General features: G+C 41.1%; 1 protein-coding gene across 3 annotated transcripts in view; it reads left to right on the forward strand.

Moving 5' to 3' along the window:
* The window catches only part of chst10 (carbohydrate sulfotransferase 10), an 87,732-nt gene that overhangs the window by 22,844 nt on the left and 45,624 nt on the right, over nucleotides 1-19,264 (forward strand). For 2 of the 3 annotated variants that reach the window (XM_078545651.1, XM_078545648.1), the window contains exon 2: nucleotides 7,666-7,798. In XM_078545651.1, the coding sequence (XP_078401777.1) occupies nucleotides 7,687-7,798 (112 nt within the window). In that variant the 5' untranslated portion in view covers nucleotides 7,666-7,686. Of the gene's footprint in view, nucleotides 1-7,665; nucleotides 7,799-19,264 lie in introns of those variants that run through there. The other variant, XM_078545649.1, reaches the window with a different exon arrangement.

A 19,264-nucleotide genomic window follows, 5' to 3' on the forward strand; every position in this document is an offset into this window, starting at 1 on the left:
TGATAGGAATGTAGAGGCAGTTTTCATTTCATTTGTGAAAATTGCAAAACGTACGAAATGGCCTGTAGAAGGTTGGATGCTGAAATGCAAAGCCAGTTAACAGACAAAGCCCACAGGGTTTATGACATTCTTTCTGAGGAGATCTCCGCAGATTATGAGATGGCCAAAAAGGCTATCCTGAAGGTTTTTGAGTTAGTGCCTGAAGCTTACAGATAGAAATTTTGAAACCTCCGAAAACTGCCCGATCAAATTTACATAGAGCTTGAGAAGGTTGAGCAACTTCCCTTTGACGGCTGGATGTTGGCACTTAAATTAGAGGCCACATACGAAAGCCTCAGAGAGGTGGTTCTTGAAGAATTTGAAAACTCACCCCCTACCTCTGCAGACACATGTGGAGAACCAAAAGGTTTCGAAAGCGATACAAGCAACTGAGGTGCCTGATGATTATGGCTTGTCCACAATCCCTTACCCCAAGGGAATCCCTTTTTTCTTCAACCCCACAAGCCGAAGATAAATAGCAGGTAGGAAGGCAAACAGCTAGGGGCAAGAAGGGAAAACTGGGAAAGCAAGGTGAACCCTTCCTCAGGCCAAAAAGGAAAGTGCTGAGAGTAGAAATGATGCCCAGAAGTCTATGTGCTCCCACTACAGTAAGATAGGGCACCTTCATGTTGATTGCTAGAAGTTACGGGAAAAGCCTGTACAATTTGTTGGGGTTACACCAGGTCAACGCAGGCCCTGACCAAGAGCACAGCAGACAAAACTATGACTGTGACCAGTAAGTCCTGGTAAAAACACTACTGTGGGTGCGGGTGAAGTGAACAAGATCCCTGAGAGTTATCAAGATTTCTTATCTAAAGGAAAAGTGACTCCATACCCCTCAGGTGAAACAGGCAAACCTGCAGTCATACTTAGGAATACAGGGGCCACCAAACCCTTTTCCTGAGGAAAGACAAGACCTTTCCACCTGAGAGTGCATTGAATGCCAAGGTTTTAGTTAATGGCCTCGGTGGCGAGTATATACCCATACCTTGTATCGGGTGCACCTAGAGTGCAACATAATGCCTGGGCTGGTAACCGTGGGGGTTGTCCATGGTTTACATGTGGACAGGGTTGACTTGCTCCTTGGAAATGACTTGGTAGGGGCGAAGGTAGTGGCTTCCCCAGTAGTCTCAAAGAAACCATGTGAAGTCAAGGAAATAAGAGCAGTTAAAGGAAAAGGTTCCTGGTATTTTCCCAGCGTCTGTAGTGACCCAGTGGATGGCCAAACAAGACCCGTAATCAGAAGCTAAATTGGCACCAGAGATGGATTACTCTGCGGTCTGGCTTTCCAAAACTTTTTTTGAAGATTTGGATGACTCAAAGGAAGTGATAAGCAGGCTTTCCATGGTCCAGGCCCAGCCAGCTAACCAAGAGTTAAAAAAATTAGGACAAACTGCCCAAGCTGAAGCAGAGGGAGTTACACAATGCTATTATTTAAAAAATGGGGTGCTAATGAGAAAGTGGAGACCCTCTCACAGACCTGAGTGTGAAGAGTGGACAGTGGTCCACCAGATAATAGTGTCACCCAGATATCCCAGGGAGATATTGAGGATAGCCCATGGAATCCTCATGGCTGGGCATGTGGATATTTGGAAGACCCAGGCCCGCATAAACCAGCATTTTTACAGGCCATGCCTCCACAAGGACATGATGCAGTTCTGTAAAACTGTGGGAACACCCCAACCTGTAATAAAACCAGCACCCCTGATTCCCAAACTAGCTTTTGGAGAGCCATTCAAGAAGATGTTGTTAGATTGTGTGGGACCCCTGCTGAAAACGAAAGGGGGCCATCAGTATACCCTCACTATTATGGATGTGGCTACATCCCAGAGGTCATCCTCCGAGAACTATTTCTGCCAAGGTAGTGGTAGAGAAGTCAACCCAGTTCTTTGCTTGATGCAGATTACCAGCTACGATCCAGTTGGATCAGCGTACTAATTTATGTCCAGAATTTTCCAGAAAGTCATTGAGTAATCTGGGTATGACCTGGCTAAAGTCCTCATCAGCCTACCATCAACAGTCACAAGGGGCTTTTAGAACGATACCATCAGATCCTCAAGACAATGATCAGGACATACTACCATGATCACCCCCTTGACTGGGATAAAGTACTGGGGTTTCTTCAGTTTGCCATCTGGGAATCACCCAACTGGCTTTAGTGCCTTTGAATTAGTCTATGGACATGAGGAAAGAAGTCTTCTGAAACTAATCAAGGAAAAGTTCTTAAAGCAAAGGGACAAATCTTCTATGTTGGATTACGTATCTGTATTCTAGAAGTGGCTCACAAGAGCCTATAACATGGCCAAGGAGCACCTTGAAATTTCACCGGTAGTCATGAAAAAACGAGCAGACAAGTACGTCAAGAACCAAACATTTCAACCAAGGGTCCATGTGTTAGTGTTACTACCCTTACAGGGTGAACCGTAGAAAGCCTGGTTCAGTGGCTCGTATGGAGAAGCAAAACGGATTGATGAATTGAATTATTTAATTGATACCCCAGACCGCAGAAAAAAGACCAGGCTGTGTCACATCAACATGCTGAAACAGTACCACAGCCGGAAGGAGGATAAAAAAGCACAGGTCTGTCAGGCAGTAAGGATAGTGAGTATGAGGCAGAGGTAGGCCTGGTCAATTCCCAAATTGAACCCCCTAGTATCTGGTTAACTGACACTGAACTATTAGAGAGGCTAGATGCTGATTTCTCCTATTTAAACGCAAAGCAGAGAGGAAACCTGACAGGCTGCTTACAGTGTTTAAATGAGTCTGAGGGACAAACCAGGATGTACAACCCCCACCATACATGATGTAGATATAGGAGAGACCTCTCCCATAAAACAGCATCGTTATGGCCTAGGTACCGAGAACCTAGCCCAGGTGAAAGCAGAAATCCAGTTCTTGTTGGAAAACAACCTGATTGAATCCAGTCAAACTTGTTGAAATTCCCCGGTCATGCTACAGCCTAAGCTCAATGGATTAACCAGACTTTGCATTGACTACAGAAAGGTTAATGCAGTGACCAGGGCGACTTCTACCCAGTTCCCCACCTGGAGGACTCAATTGACAGGGTAGGAAGTGCCCCATTTATAACAAAAGTAGATCTGCTAAAGGGATACTGACAGTTTCCCTTGACACCCGGGGTAAGAAATATTGGCCTCTGTCACCCCAGGCAGCCTTTTCCAATGCCAAGTACTGTCTTCCAGAGGTTAATGAACCAGGTAGTGGCCGGGCTGCCTAACTTGTGTGGTGTACCTTTTGACCCACTGTAGTATACAGTGACACTTGGAAGGACGCTTGCAACAGCTGGAAGCCCTTTTTGGAAGATTATAGTTAGCTGATTTAGTGGTAAATCTTGCACAGAGCGAGTTTGAAAAAACCTGAGCAACACACCTAGGACATATAGTGGGTCAGGGACAGGTGTTGCCAAGAACAGCAAAAGTGCAGGCATTGATGGACTTGCCCACCCCCAAGACTAAATGAGAAAATCATGCAGTTTTTAGGGATATGTGGCTTCTATCGCAAATTCGTCCCAAACTTCAGCATTATAGCTGGCCCCAATGATGAACCTGTTGTGGGAAATTGAGGGTATTGTGGTCAAGGGAGTGCCAAGCAGCTTTTGAGAGGCTGAAAGCTATCTTAATCAGCAAACCAGTGCTGGCCACCTTAAACTTCAATAAGCTCTTCAAGATAGTTATTGATGCCAGTGACCTGGAGTCCTGCTCCAAGAAGGGCATAGAGAGGCCAGTCAGGTACTTCTCCAAAATGTTAAATCTACACCAAAAGAGATACTCCACTGTGGAGAAGAAAACCCTGGGAATATTACTGGCTCTTAAACACTTTGAAGTATATGTCGCCACGGATATGGGCGAGCTTAGTATATACTGACCACAACCACCTAACCTTTGTGAAAAAATTCAAAACCAGAATGCCAGGCTATCTTAGTGGAATTTGTTATTACAGCCCTATCACTTAAAGATTGCCCACGTTGCAGGGCAAAACAATAAGATAGCTGATGCTCTGTCTAGAAGTTAACTCTGGTCAGAATTACCTGGGTACCAAGATTGATAAAGATTTCAGGTGTATTGCTTGAACTTTAGGTGTGCATGTGTTTCCTATTTTTTCCATTATTATTTTTTGACACCTTGTAATGAAACGTGCCTACAAGTCACGTTTTGTTCCCTGAAGTGTTATGAGGATGTATTATATTAAATTTTAATTTATAATGTCATCAGCTGGAAATACATATGCATTGAACTGTTTTGAAAAGAATACTTTTCCTAAGCAAAAGACACTGGCTCACAGCAGCTACTGTGTTGCATTTGTGTAGGACATGAGCTGCTTTTAGGGGGACACAGTCTTTATGGAGCTCTCAGAAAGAGGTCACATAATCCAGTTCTTGGGTGAAAAAGTACTGGATTTTGTATCGTCAGAGAGACTGCCATAGAGGCAACAATCTTACCCCATCTCTACCTTCTGAAACCTCTCTTATCAAAGCTGAGTTGTTTGTGATTTGAAAAACCCACCAGAAGACCTCATTGCTGCAAACCAAAAGTTCTTAAAGCTGAATTCTGAGTCAACCAGCCACGGACTGACTGCTCCATAGTGGAAAAGGATCCTTCAGCAGTAAACAAGCAATAGGATACTCCATGAATATTTTTTTTCTGCTTTTACTTATTTAATACCTGATACTCTGCAGAGTTTTTTTTTCATGCTTCGGGGTGGGGTGGTGGGGGTGGTTGGTGGCGTTGGTAGAGATGGTTGCGGATTGTATGTGTTTTTTTGTATTAGTGGGTAGTTGGACATATTTGTACATTTTAAACTTTTGTTAATTTTTGCATCTTTACCTGAGTGAGTTTTAGCAATAAAACTAATTATTGTTAACTTAAGGAACCTGGCTGGCTTATTTCTTGCACCGAGCTATACACAGTTAAATTTGTATTAAATTGGTAATATCACTTCCTTTTTAAATTCAAAACTCTGTTATAACCAATTCAGGAGTAGACAAAGGGAAGAGTCAGTTCACCCTTGTTAACCTGGTTGTAAAAATGCACAGAAAGCACAATAAAGATTGGTAACTACACATGGGATTAAGAAACAAAAATAGAAGAGACAGACAGACAAAGTGAAGTGAAATTTATTCAAGAAACAATCTCCCACACTAATTTTCTTCCAAGGAAATGAGATTCCATACTTGTAAAATTAATTTTGCAGGGCCAGAAAGGTTGTTCAGCTGTATTTATCACGGTGTTAGAAACCCACAAAATTGCGAAGGCACCAGCCTTAACTTTTTAAAGCTGTTTTTAGCATGGAACTAGTGGGCAAGTGCAACAAGATCATGCCATTGCCAAATGACAAATCTATCAGCAAGGATTTCAACAGCACGCCCTGTGGAGGAGCAATGTATCTCTGACACCAACGTCTAAATTTCCATGTTTAAATGTGCAAGTGTTATTCCAGAATTTGCTGATAGATTCTGTCCATTATAATGCTGAGTACTGATGGTCTGACTGTAATTGACATCGTAAATTCTAGGCCAATGTTACGCTTCCTCAGTACTGCACTGAAGTGTCAACTAAAATTAATTGACTTGAATTCTCTCCCTCTAACCCAGACCACTGACCACATGCTGATACAGATCTGCTGTTCAGGAGGAGCAAAACAATCTTGTAACATAGGTCTTTTTAAATACTGCTTTTAAATCTTTTACTGTTATTCTCAAACTGATGAAAGATTAAAAAGTGATGGATTGTAAGGATAACTGTGTCTATAAATATCAGCACAGTGACAGCATTTGGGAGTAATTACTGGAGGAAATGATTGAAAGACCACTAGGATGTGTGTATTGATCAGCTCTTAGAGTAACTTCTTAATAAGATTCTCCTTACAATTCTTTTGAAATCTTCCATCAGTTTCAGAATACTCAAAGGATTTGAAAGGAACTATCGTAAAGGAACTATCATATTCTCTTGATGTTGTCAGTGAGCTTTTGCTGATCCTGGGGATCTTTCATCCTTTGCCTTCAGCAATATCTTCCTAATTCCTGGCACTACCATCAATCCTTTTGCACACAATTTTCCGTACATCCTCCCTTGCTCCCTGTGTGTATGTGTATATTATATCTCCACTGTTCTACACAGCAGGTCATTGAGTTCCTTCCTAGAATTAAACTTCTTATGTATCAGTCTAATCCTCACCATTGCGATGGTGAAACCAGATTCACTATGCAGTGAGACCTCATTTTAGCAAACTTTTATTTAGGCAAATGTTATTGTGTATTTTGGTTGTTTCTCCAGTTGAACTGTCAGTAAAGTTCCAGGTTTAATAGCTGATCCTTCATTAAGAACCAACTTATTAGTGCTTGTGAGTTTTTCCTTTATACAGAAGATTAATAGTATTTGTTTTAGTCTTACTCTGGAAACTGAGGATTATATAGATAAAGGACACAGGAATTCCCTATGATCTAGTTTAGAGAGCTTTTAACAATGTTTCAAATGAGGGGAAAAAAGCTTCTAATTAAAGTGAAAACCCCAAGAATCCAGGGAGAACATGGAACTGAATAACAAACAGGTTAATAAATACAGAAGTGTTCATGAAAAGGGTAATGTTAGACTGTGGAAAAATTTTGAGTGAAGGATCACAAAGGTTGTTGCTTGGCCTTTGACTGTTTCTCATACAGCTCAATAAAATGAATGTTCAAACCAACAGTATTATGCAATTAGGCAGATACATGACAATTTAAAGTTAATACTGATGAATATAAAGTATTACACATGTTGAAAAATTGAGGTATATGGAATTGTATTAGTACAAAGTAACTTGGAAAGGGACCTGGAAATAATGATAGACAAGTCACTTTCAATTTTAGACTATGTAAAGAAGCATTAAATAGCATAATATTGCATTCAAGACCATCTAGCCAAATCATTAGAAAATAAATCTGCAGAAATTATGGTAAAGTTTCATAAGTGTTGATCAAACAATACTAAAGAATACTGTGTTTGATTTAAACCATTATACCACAAAAAGATCTTGAATTACCACTTTAAAGTACACTAAAAATTGTAACATGAGTCACAATGGAAATTAATGAAATTAGAACAAATATCAGTTATCAGTGATAAATACTTGAAATAATCTACTGAGCAAGTTAGAGGCAAAACATTCTATATTATTCAAAGCACAATGAGGTGCATTTTTGATGAGCAAGTTAAATGTTATAGAGCTATGGGCTTCAATAAGTTTGATGGCTTTTTCTTGTTTCATAATGACATAAACCTCTAAATTAATAAATAATCTGGTACACTACATTTAATTAAAGTACAAAATGGGAAAAAATAAACTTGTGTTTATATAGCACTTTTAATATAATAAAATGTCCCAAGGAAAGCTCAATGGTATTGGGGGGAAAATCAGTTTTAAATTGTTACATATTATGAATAATGTTTCTTTCACTACAGAAATCATTTTGAATTGATTAAGTTGAAAAACTGTTCATTTAAGGCAACTGATGGACACAATGCTGTAAATGTAGGCTTAGTGTCTTTTATGCTTGTTTTTCCTTCTGAGTCTGCAGGTTGGGGATATAGATAATGCTGTAATTACTCTTTAAATATTCTATTTCTTTTGCAGAACACATGCGGGCGATGGCTTATGTCTGAAAACATGCGGCACCGATGCTTGCTGCTGGCTGTGTGTGGATGGGCAGTTTTCATGTTGCTGTTTGTCAGTAAATTTATTACTTTAACTCTCAGAGATAAAGAAGGTAAGTCAGGCATGAATGATTATCAATTTTTGCTTTCAGAATAATCAGCCTATGGGATTTATCATGTGTGGTCTTAATTTGTTAATTGTAGCAACTGTACTATTATGAAATGTGTTTTACCACCTTGCTGTCCTCATTATAGAGCCTCCTCCAAAGACTATTCCACAGTTGTTCAAGCAGACAGGGTACTAACCTATACTAGGCCTCTGTTTACGAATTATACATGAGTAGCTCAAGTGCAATACTATTGAAAGAGCTTACCTCAAAAGAGTTTGGAATAATATTTCAAATAGTGGCTCAAACAAATAACTCTGAAATGTGTTAACCACTATTCCTTCATTCTCATCTTTGCTTTACTGGCCCTTTCAGCTTTTTTACAAACCAAGGATCTAATTGCTGCTTCAGAGTTCACCCTGACTTGTATCTTAACTTCAGGAACATACTTATCTACATTTCAGGCGTACACCAGAAACGCATATTGGGAAATTGCACATCCCCAGCTGCTGATTTTGCATTAATTTTAAGAAGTGGAATGTTTATCATTAATTTCTTTAAAGGAGGAAATTGAGGATAACAATTACCTGACATCAGGCAAAGCACTAGGGAGAGGAATTTCTCAAGGTGGAAGAAAGGTTTTGATAGGCAAGAACGTGGTGGATTATTGCAGTCTGTTGGCCTAAAAGTTGCTAAGCACATTTTGGATCCTATTCTCTATTGGCCCCTACGCAACAAGACTGCTGGACCATGCTCTCCCCCAGTACTGGTAAAAGCTAGCAGTATCCAATACCTTGTACTGCCAAACTATTCCACCAATGCCTGAAACTTGCTGCTGCTGGACCATAAAACCTTTCCAGACTCTTTCCCCTCACCCTGCCTCCCTCCTATCCCAATCCCAGAACACCCCTCAATCTCTTTGCTACCAGATTCCAGAACCCATGGACCTTGAAACTACCTAAACCAACATTTTCTATCCTCAGCACCTGTTCCCCAGTGATCTCTTTTTCTGGAAACTACTTCAGTGTTCCTGGAACCTTCCTCTGCAGTGTTCCTGGAATTCCAGCACTTGTCTCCTGATGCTCCCTGACCTATGTCCTCTCTCAAAGTACTGCTAGATAGCGAAGCCTCATTCCAGGACTGCAAACCCCACGCCTCTTTCACAGGTCACTTAGCGATAAGTCAATATTCCTGGTATATTAATTGGTGAAACACCCCTATTATTAAAGCTTCCAACCTTGAACAACACCACAGCAGATCTGCTAGTAATGTCTTCAGAACTTTATGTGCACACTTCATATTCATCACCTTTCAGACATAACACATTTTACTGTCGTACTTCAAAGATAACTATGGCATAACAAAAGTAAGAACTTTTAGTATACAGGAACAAAATGTACCAAAGCCAGAGTGTTTAGAGGCTCTTACTTGACCTTTGTCACAGCGTAAACATGGTTGTAATTAGCAGCGTAAAGAAAGTCAACTGTTGAAATAACTTATATCATTAAACTTTGTGATTTTCATGATACCACAGCAATATAATGTTCTCATCTTTGTAAAACAGCATACCCAGATTTTCTGTAAGCTGTGCCACACTATAAAAATGGTATGATGATCTGCACCTTTTAAACGTTGTGTCAGTAAACTTTCCCTTTTAAACTTTCTGCCAGTATAGAGATGGTGCACAGGGTTGAGCTATGTTAGGGGGTTTTGAAGGTTGAGAATGAATTTTGGTGAAGGGTTTGGCTTTTGCTGATGCACCTAAACATACCTTGTTGTGTGAGAATTTGTCCTTATTTAACTGCAAAAAGCAAGACTGAACCTTTGTTAAGATTGTTTATGGTGAAGCCCTTCTTGGGCAAAGTTTGCGATCCACTTGTGGCTTATACATGTGAGAGCTCCGTGTTGCATCAGATTGAGGAGAACGATGATGCACCAAGCAGTATTTTTGGTTGTGCACAAGCTTTCTTCCAGAGCACTGGAGTTAATGTAACTCTAAAGTACTACTTCATTCCTTTGTTCTCTTGCTGAGCTGTATGAAAGGCAAATTAAATGGGAGTTTTTAATCTTAATACTCAGTTACGGGTTCTGCTATATGGGTGTATTCTAAACTGAACCGGCTGCTTAGTAACTGCACCTGAGACTTAATGAGGCCCGCTGCTTTGGGAAGTTATAGGTATCCAGGATAAATTCATCTATACAACTGGAGCAGAATGAAAAAAGATCTGTAAGAAATTCTCACGCTGAGATACAAGAGGATATACTCAAATTGATGAGGTTAGCGTAACAACCCACATAAGCTTCACAGATTCTGCATCTTCATATCATAGGATGCTAGTAAGGTTGTGACCAGTGTGCCATACTTACAAGTTATACCTTCTGGTTTTGCCTGCAAATGCAAACATTTTAGCAAATCATCTATGCAGCTACAAATGTGGTAATCAATTATGAGGTTGATTGTGCACCAGTAATGCTTAAGTCTCTGTTGTGGTTTAAGGGAGGGAAGATGAGGAGTGGAGTAGGGAAGCAAAAGGGCTGGGAAGCAACAATTACTTTGCTGGTAGAAAGGGAATCAGGGCTAGGCAGGCAGAAGTCAGAACTCATGCTGGAACTTTCTTAGCTTGTTTCCTCTGACAAACCCCACAGCACACACTTGCAGAGGGAGGGATGGGCTGATGCCAATGCAAACAGGCTATCAGTGTTTCCCAGACGGCAAATGCAACCAAAAACACCCATGTGAAAGGTGAGATAGCCACTGCTGTCCACTGCCCAGCTTTACCAGTCTTGATCCATGTTTGTCCCCACTCTGAAATGTTCAACTACTGTAAAAAGATGGACAGCTCTAGTGTGATTGTACTCCCCTGCAAATGTTGTCTTGAATATTTGTCATTCTAATATCAAACGGAAAATGTTAACTTTTTTTTCCTGAAAAAAAAATTGAATTCTTAATTACTAAATCAATGTTTTCTTTAAAGGTTTGTTAGCTTTTCTGTTTCAGTTTGTAATCTGTAATAATTGGCTTCTTGAAATAAAATACATGTGAACATATGATTTGGAGGACTAGGCCATTTGGCCCCTCAAAACTCCTTCGCCATTCTATAAGATCATGGCTGATCTGATTGTGGCCTCAACTCCACATTCCGCCTATTCCTGATAACCTTTGATTATAAAGTGCTTTTTATTTGAAAAATTAGTATGGCACTGTGCATTTCCTATTTGTTGTGCTGTATTTTGCATGTCAGACTTGATGACTTCAATGTGCCAATTTTTAATTGCTTAACTTTCATGCTCAAGAAATCACAATTCCGTAGGTACAAAATTGAAAAATTACAAGTAATGCAAATCAGAACCTGAACTACTTGAATTGCTCCAGAAAAAAAGCCATTTTTCTTCTAATTGAACTTTCCAATGTAAAATTAAGGTTTATAATATAAAAAAGAAAGATCCACATTTCAAAGTAACATGATTAAAGGCATGTATTAACTTTCATTAAAGCTTCCCACCTCGGCCTCTATTATTTTTCCTACAACTAACACTCAGTGGTTGTAAACTTCTGGATGCCCCAGCTTGAAATGCACAGTCTTTCCCAGCATGCATGACTATATTTTTTAACACACAATTTTAAGCTTTCTGGATTCCTTTTTTTCCAAATGATTTGAAAACCTGCTTCTGAATTAATTTTAAGGTTTAACTTAGATGAGGTTTGCATTGCTGCTACATGTGTTCCACTTTTTGTGTTGCCTCCCTGCTGGCAGAATAAAGAACATCATTGAGAGGGTATAGAGCACTTTGAGGAGGGTGTTGGGTGAAGGGGGATAGCCAGACATCGTGGTCTTGAAAGGAACTATTGACAGAGGAAGGAAAAAGGCTGAGGTCCTGCAGTCAGAGCTTCAGGAGGTAAGGAGAAGTTTAAAAAGCAGGCCCTCAAAAGTTAGAAATCTCTAGATTATTCCCAGTGTCATATGCTAGATGACTGCTAAGCGATCAGTTCCTAAGGGAGCTCCTTATTGTGCACCTCTGTCCTTTGCCGTCCAGTGCCATATTTTGACTTATCTCCCCCAAATTCCTCTTTTCCACTGTTCAAGTTTTCTGGCTCTAAGTGAATGCATTTTAACCCTAACTTAGTTTAAGCTGCTGCTGCCCATCCCCCAATCATGCCTACCCTGGGCTTTTCTTAGTGAGGGCACTGGATCTTTTAAATTTGGCTTCCAGATTCTTAGACTTCTCTGAAGATGAAGACTGCACTTCTATACTGGACTACACCACAAGACTTGGCTTCTGTGTTTCTTCTCTGCTGCTCTGTTACTTATATTTTATTTGATCAGCTTGCAGCTCTCCCTCCTCCTGCTGATGTTACTTGCTGAACCTGTGGCTGCTTTATTGGTTTCCCAACTTCAGCTACAGTCTGGTTCATGTATAGAGTTTCATACTCCTGGGTCAAAGTATATTTCTCTGCAGCTCCTGGATCTTATGGTGACCTTCAACTTGGCCACTATTTTTCTGCACAACAACCAACTCTGCACACGCCTGATTCTTCATTCCTATGGAAAGGTCTCCATCACTGTGTCTTCTGATCCTGTACCCTCGGCTTCTGGACTTCACTCCCACCACATCTGTCCCTAAACTTGGACAATAATTCATAGATGACCCATGCCAACTCACTCTTCCTTCGTGAACTTAATCCCACCGCGGGATCCCTGACTTTAACTCTGGACTCCCTCCGATTATCTCATCTTTCTTCATCGTTTACTCATAATTACTATATAACCAGGCTGTGTAACTTGTGTTTTCCCTATGTCTGTTTGCATGCATATTTGGCTGCAACTCCAGACCCAAACCCATCGCTTCTATTTCCATCTTTTTCTCCATCCTTTCTCGTTACCTCTTGTATCATCAGTTTTCCCTCACTTAGGTACTCAGTCCTCTGAAATCCCAGTCCAACTCTTCAGCATTCCTCAATCTTTCTACTTGCCTACTACCGTCCCAGGCTTGACTCCTTCTTAGATAAGCCTATTGTGCGTCTCTTTGCATCATCTGAAGGGCCCATGGAGGCCACCCTTTGCTGCCTCATTACGAGCAGCAACCCCAACCTGCCATCCAGTGCACCGGCTGAGGAGTAATTTTGCCAATCTCTTTCCTGTCCTACTCACCTCTCCCAGTGCTTACCCTTCAGAATATCTGTTCACTTGTAAATAAAGCCCTTGTCATTCATGAGCTCAGTGGAAGATTGCATCAACTTCATGGCTTTGATGCAGTTTTGGGTAAGGTCTTAACCAACCTGGGTCTCCACTACAAAGAAAGTGAGATCATGTGCCCTCTGGGTATTAGTGACCAAAACTCTATCTTCTGGCTTCCTGATTGCCAATGCTTCATCATCCCAATTGTTGTGATCCCACTAAGAAGTGTTAGTGTTTAAAGAGAAATTCGAACATTTAGTGATTAATTAAAATAAATTATGTCACAAGATTTCATGTTTTAAACAAAAACTTTATTGTATATATAAAATTTAAAGAAAGCAAACACGTTATAGTTTACAATTACGTGTGCCACAGCCCTCTGGAATTCACTTTGATTTCTCCTTATTGTTCCAGCTATTCTTTGAAGTACAAAATTTCATGGGAATCTTTCCGTTAGCTTTTGGCCAAGTGACTCTCCAACTTTCTTTTAAGACCTCAGGACTATGGACGACTCAGCTCCTTATCCTGGCTTTGGACGTACACAGCTTCTTTACAGCCTTTTCCAAGCTAACTGTTCAGGCTGACTGCTTTCTGCCACAAGGCTAACTGACTTTCACTGTGAGAGTCAATGTAGATTTATTCCTCTAACTTCAAGCTAAGCAAATCTTCCAGCTTCTTTTCTCCTCATCAACTCCAAGGGAGCTGCAACCTACACGAGACCAAATCTGAAACTGCTTTCTGTGAGATACACCCTGATAAACTAAACAGAAGAACCTTCTAACCCCCAGCACCCATCTCCATGGCAACATGGCATGTTTTGGGATATTCCAAAAAGAAGTGCAAACAAATCGTCTTTCACCTTTAAAAAAACCCTTTGATTCTGTGACCCATATGAATAATTTATATCTCTAATGGAGTTTATGACCCTCTTTCCCAGAGTTGCTGGTCCCAACGAGGAACTCCCTTGTTCATCAACTGCTTCTAGCTTCTTTCATCTGGGAACTACATAAATAATTAAATCTCTTATGTAGACCACCTGGCTCTATTACACTCTATTACAAACTTAGAGATGGGTTATCCATTGTTTGTGTTCTCACTTCCCATTCTGAACATGTCAGAAAAATACCAGTTATTGTCCAACTGTAGTTAACCCAGGATTGTTTGTTTGCACTTTAGGATTGATTTCTAGCTTCTTAATCAGGTTTTTCCAATTATCTACTTTTAAAAAAATTCCAATTCCTAAAACTAAAAGTTATATTCTAAAGCAAATGAATTATGAAACTAAATATTTGCAGCACAATGAATAAATGAAGTATACGGTGAGGTTGATTAGGGACTCTTATTTTTGAGCTCTTGGTCATTGGATATCTTCCAACTCTTGGCCTGAGGTTCTCCATTCCTCTAATGCTTCTAATAAATATGACACATTTTACACCTCCTTTACTGTTGGTGTTGAATTTATACTTTCCTTGTAGGAGTGTTCGAATTCATCAAAATGACAAAGTTTGAATTACCCCTTGAGTGCAATCTTTTATCTGCTTTTCATAGTGGGGACTCAAGGAGTGGAAGGAGTACTGTAACAAGGTCCAACATGCTATAGCAAATGCAAAAGCACACTTCTATTGAGACCAGGTAATGCAGTTGAAGAAGGTTAATCCATCATCGTTCCAGCCACACTCCATCGCCACATCATTAATAGATGGTTTGCAGACATTGCTGGTGATGTCTCTGGACCTTTCCCAATTACTGACATTTCTACCAGCAAGAGAGCCTCCTATGATCCAACTATGGAATGTCTTCTGAGTGCTCTTGAGAGTTAAATCTTGGAAGTCAGCTGGTCCAGACTGAGTTCTGGCCAAGATTATCTGATTCTTCATCTATGAGTTTTGTATTCCATTATGCAATGCCTTGAATGCTTCCTTTGCCTAGGGAGTAGTTCCAAGTCAGCAGAAGCAAGCAATTATTGTTCCAGTGCCAAACCAACAACCAGCAACAATGGTCAAGCTATGCCCATTGCCTTGACAGATCACTTCTCTAAGATTGTGGTGCAGTTCATGACTAAGTGGTTACTATCAGACATTGATCTTCTACTTGACTGTCATCAGTTTGGTAGCGGGGCTGGAAGATTGACAACACACTGTTTGGTCGATGTTGTGAACTTCTTTTGTAAAAATGCCAACAAGCTTGGAGCAACCTCAACCACTATTAAAACAGATTTTTCAAAGGTGTTTGATAGGGTTGATCGTACAGTTGTGGTTATGAAGTTGATAATATTAAATGTATGTGAGATTCTTTCCAATGGATTGCTGACTTCTTCACTGACCACACTCAGTGTGTCAGATACCATGACTGTCTGACCAAAAGTGTTCAATTAACAGCAGGTGTGCCTCAGGGCACTCAGCAAGGACCAAATCTTTTGCTAATTCTCATTATTGATGCTCTCTTCTTCTGGAAATACTGGAAATACACGGACGACATGACGGTCGTGGAGTCTAGGCTGCAGTGTGTGGTCAGTGAGGTTCAGCAAACTCTCACGTCCTCAATGAATGGCTTAGGGAAAACAATATGCGGTTAAATGCTACTAAATGTAACCCCATGCGCATAGACTTCGGTAGATATGAGCACGTGCCTTTTGACGTAAATTAAGGCAACTATGCCTTGACAAAGGTGAAAGCCTTGGAAATCCTGGGTATACACACGCAAGCTGACTTGAAGTGGGACAGCCTAGTGGACAGTATGCTAAAAAATAAAATATGTTCATCCTCAGATCCCATGACCTGTTTGATGATCTATATTGGCTACATCCGTCCCTGTATTGAATGCACTGTGCCTGTGTGGCACCTGGCCTCTAACATGCGCAAACTACCCAGATCATAAAGTACAGACCCGTGTGCTGAGATTGATCTTAGTCCCTCAGCACCAGTCATACAACAACGCCCTTTATGTAACAAAGCTTGAAACTCTACAAACAGGAAGAGTTAGTATTTGTATTAAGTTCGGAAAATCCCTTTTGCAGTCTATCCAATTTCAGAATTGATTACCCCCACCACACTCAGAACAATCAAGGCAACTCAAAAGTTCGACTAAATTCAACTCCAAGATGCAGGATGGAAGTGTTCCTATCGCAGTGGTTGACAGGGCCCTCAACCGCGTCCAGCCCATCTCCCACGCATCCGCCCTCACACCTTCCTCTCCCTCCCAGAACCATGATAGGGTCCCCCTTGTCCTCATTTATCACCCCACCAGCCTCCGCATTAAAAGGATCATCCTCCGCCATTTCCACCAACTCCAGCATGATGCCACCACCAAACACATCTTCCCTTCACCCCCCCGGCGGCATTCCGCAGGGACCGTTCCCTCCGGGACACCCTGGTCCACTCCTCCATCACCCCCTACACCTCAACCCCTTCCCACGGCACCTTCCCATGCAACCGCAGAAGGCGCAACACCTGCCCCTTTACTTCCCCTCTCCTCACCGTCCAAGGGCCCAAACACTCCTTTCAAGTGAAGCAGCATTTCACTTGCACTTCCCTCAATTTAGTCCACTGCATTCGCTGCTCCCAATGCTGTTTCTTCTACATTGGAGAGACCAAACGCATTACATTCTTCCTGAAGTGTGGTGCCCAGAATTGGACACGCTATTCCAGCTAGGGTCAAAAAAGTGTTTTATATAGGTTTAGCATAACAGTCCTGGCATTCATACTCTACGCTTCTATTTAAAAAGCCTAGGATCCCGTATTGCTTTATTATCTGTTTTGTTATCCTGTCATGCCACCTTCAGATAAATGCAGTCACCATCATCTTGCACCCACTTTAAAATTATACCATTTAGCATGAGGAAGGTGCGGTGTAGTGGTGTTATCACTGGACTGGTAATGCAGAGACCCAGGGTAAGACCTGGGGACCCAGGTTCGAATCAGCTGCCATTTGAATTTGCCATTTGCATATTTGAATTCAATAATAATTCGATAATTCAACTATTGTCGATTGTCATAAAAATCATCTGGTTCACTAATGTCCTTTAGGGAAGGAAATCTGCCGTCCTCACCTGGTCTAGCCTACATGTGGTTGACTCTTAAATGCCCTCTGAAATGTCCTAGCAAGCCACTCAGTTGTATCAAACCACTAAAAAGTTAATAAAAAGGAATGAAACCGGACCACCCAGCATCAACCTAGGCACCGGAAATTACGACAAAACCAGCCCTGTCGACCCTGCAAAGTCCTCCTTATTAACATCTGGGCGCTTGTGCCAAAATTGGGACAGATGTCTCACAGACTAGTCAAGCAACAGCCTGACATAGTCATACTCATGGAATCATACCTTGCAGATCATGTCCCAGACGCCACTATCACCATCCTGGGGTATGCAGAGGTGGTGTCACGGTGGTATAGAGTCAGAAGCGAGTTGCCCTGGGAGTCCTTGGCATTGACTCCAGACCCCATGAAGTCTGATGGCATCAGCTCAAACATGGGCAAGGAAACCTCCTGCTGATTACCACGTACCGCCCCCCGCCACCCCAACCCACCACGCCCCCTCAGCTGATGAATCAGTGCTCCTCCATGATGAACACCACTTGGAGGAAGCACTGAGGGTAGCAAGGGCACAGAATGTATTCTGGATGGAGAACTTCAATGCTTATCACCAAGAGTGGCTCGGAAGCACCACCACAGACTGAGCAGGCCAAGTCCTAACAGACATAGCTGCTAGACTGGGTCAGCAGCAGGTGGTAAGGGAACCAACAAGAGGGAAAAACATACTTGACCTTATCATCACCAACCTGCAGCAATATTGTACTCGACCACAATGTGTAACCTCACGGCCCGGCATATCCCCCGCTCTACCATTACCACCAAGCCAGGGAATCAACCCACGTTCGATGAGGAGTGCAGGAGGGCATGCCAGGAGCAGCACCTAAAAGTGAGGTGTTGACCTGGTGAAGCTAAACAGTGGTGACACCACTGTTTTGCAATTTGTATTTTATTTCGAGATGCGTGCCTTGAATTCAGGAGTGATAAGACCACCAGAACTTGAGGTTTTTAGAAAACTAAATTAAACATTTATTAATAAAAGAGAAGATTTCAAGCACATACATAAGTCTACAAATTATTACTATAATACCTCCTAAAACCCCTGATTAATCTAACTCCCAGTTACACCTCCGTAAAGGCAACAGTAAAAACAGATAGATTTAAACAGACCCAGGCAAAGCCACGCAAAAAGCTGGACAGTTGAATTAAAAGTGAGTTTTCTCAGCTTCAGTTCCTGCAGACAGCAACCTGATGCACAGAGACTGGAGGCTTTTCGCACTTGTATTAGATCTTAGAATGCCTTCTCCTCTGACACACAGCATCATCTCCTTTATACATGTTTCTCCCTTTTTAATGCAAATCCCATTGTTCCAATATGCCTTTGCAACTTTACTTTTCTCATAATATAAATCTTTCACAGTACTAATTTTATCAGTAACCTTTGGGAAAAATAAACACACTGTTAGCCTAGCTTCTTCTGGCTAGATGTAACAACTTACCATCTCTTTGAAATTCAAACTAACCTAATTTAGCTAAAAATGCAAATTTTCCTTACACCTCACATTCTAAAACTTCAGCCATGTTTACATATTTCACATTTCAAACCTAGCTTTCTTTTTGATAACTCAGAGCCTCCAGACCAGCTGTCTCCAGTTCAGTTAAATTCCTCCCACACACACTTACACAGAGAAACTATCCAAAACCCTACTATTAACCATATTTTATAATAAATCACAATGTTATGGAAATTATTATATTTTCATGACAGAATGGTGGAATGAGGGAATGCTAGACATGTAGAATACAATTCTGCTACTGATGGCCAACAGTGTCTCTTAAACGGCTAATTTTAAGCTGCTAGACCTGATCCAAATCTACCATATTTAGCAAACCGGTAGTGCCACACAACACAATAGAGAGTATCTCCATTGTGAAGAGGGAATTTCATCTCTAAAAGGACTCTGCATTGGTCACTCCTACCAATGGTGTCATGGATTGATGCACCTGCAACAGGTAGATTGGTGAAATTGAGAGCAAAAAGCTCTCCATGGCAATGCCTGTACCAATCAGACTCCACATGCCAACCAATCAGCATTGTCTTCTCGTGCAGTATAAATTGTTGTCCTCTTAACAATTTTGTATTCTTGTGAATTGTCCTGATAAGTATGTATAGCAGTTTCTCAGCATTGTTCATTCTGCAACAGTATCAGATGAATCTCAGCTCATCGCCCTGCTGTTAGATATTTAGATAGATTGAGCATTCTTG

The sequence above is a fragment of the Cetorhinus maximus genome, chromosome 7 (assembly GCF_964194155.1).
Source record: "Cetorhinus maximus chromosome 7, sCetMax3.hap1.1, whole genome shotgun sequence".
Classification (NCBI taxonomy): Eukaryota; Metazoa; Chordata; class Chondrichthyes; order Lamniformes; family Cetorhinidae; genus Cetorhinus; species Cetorhinus maximus.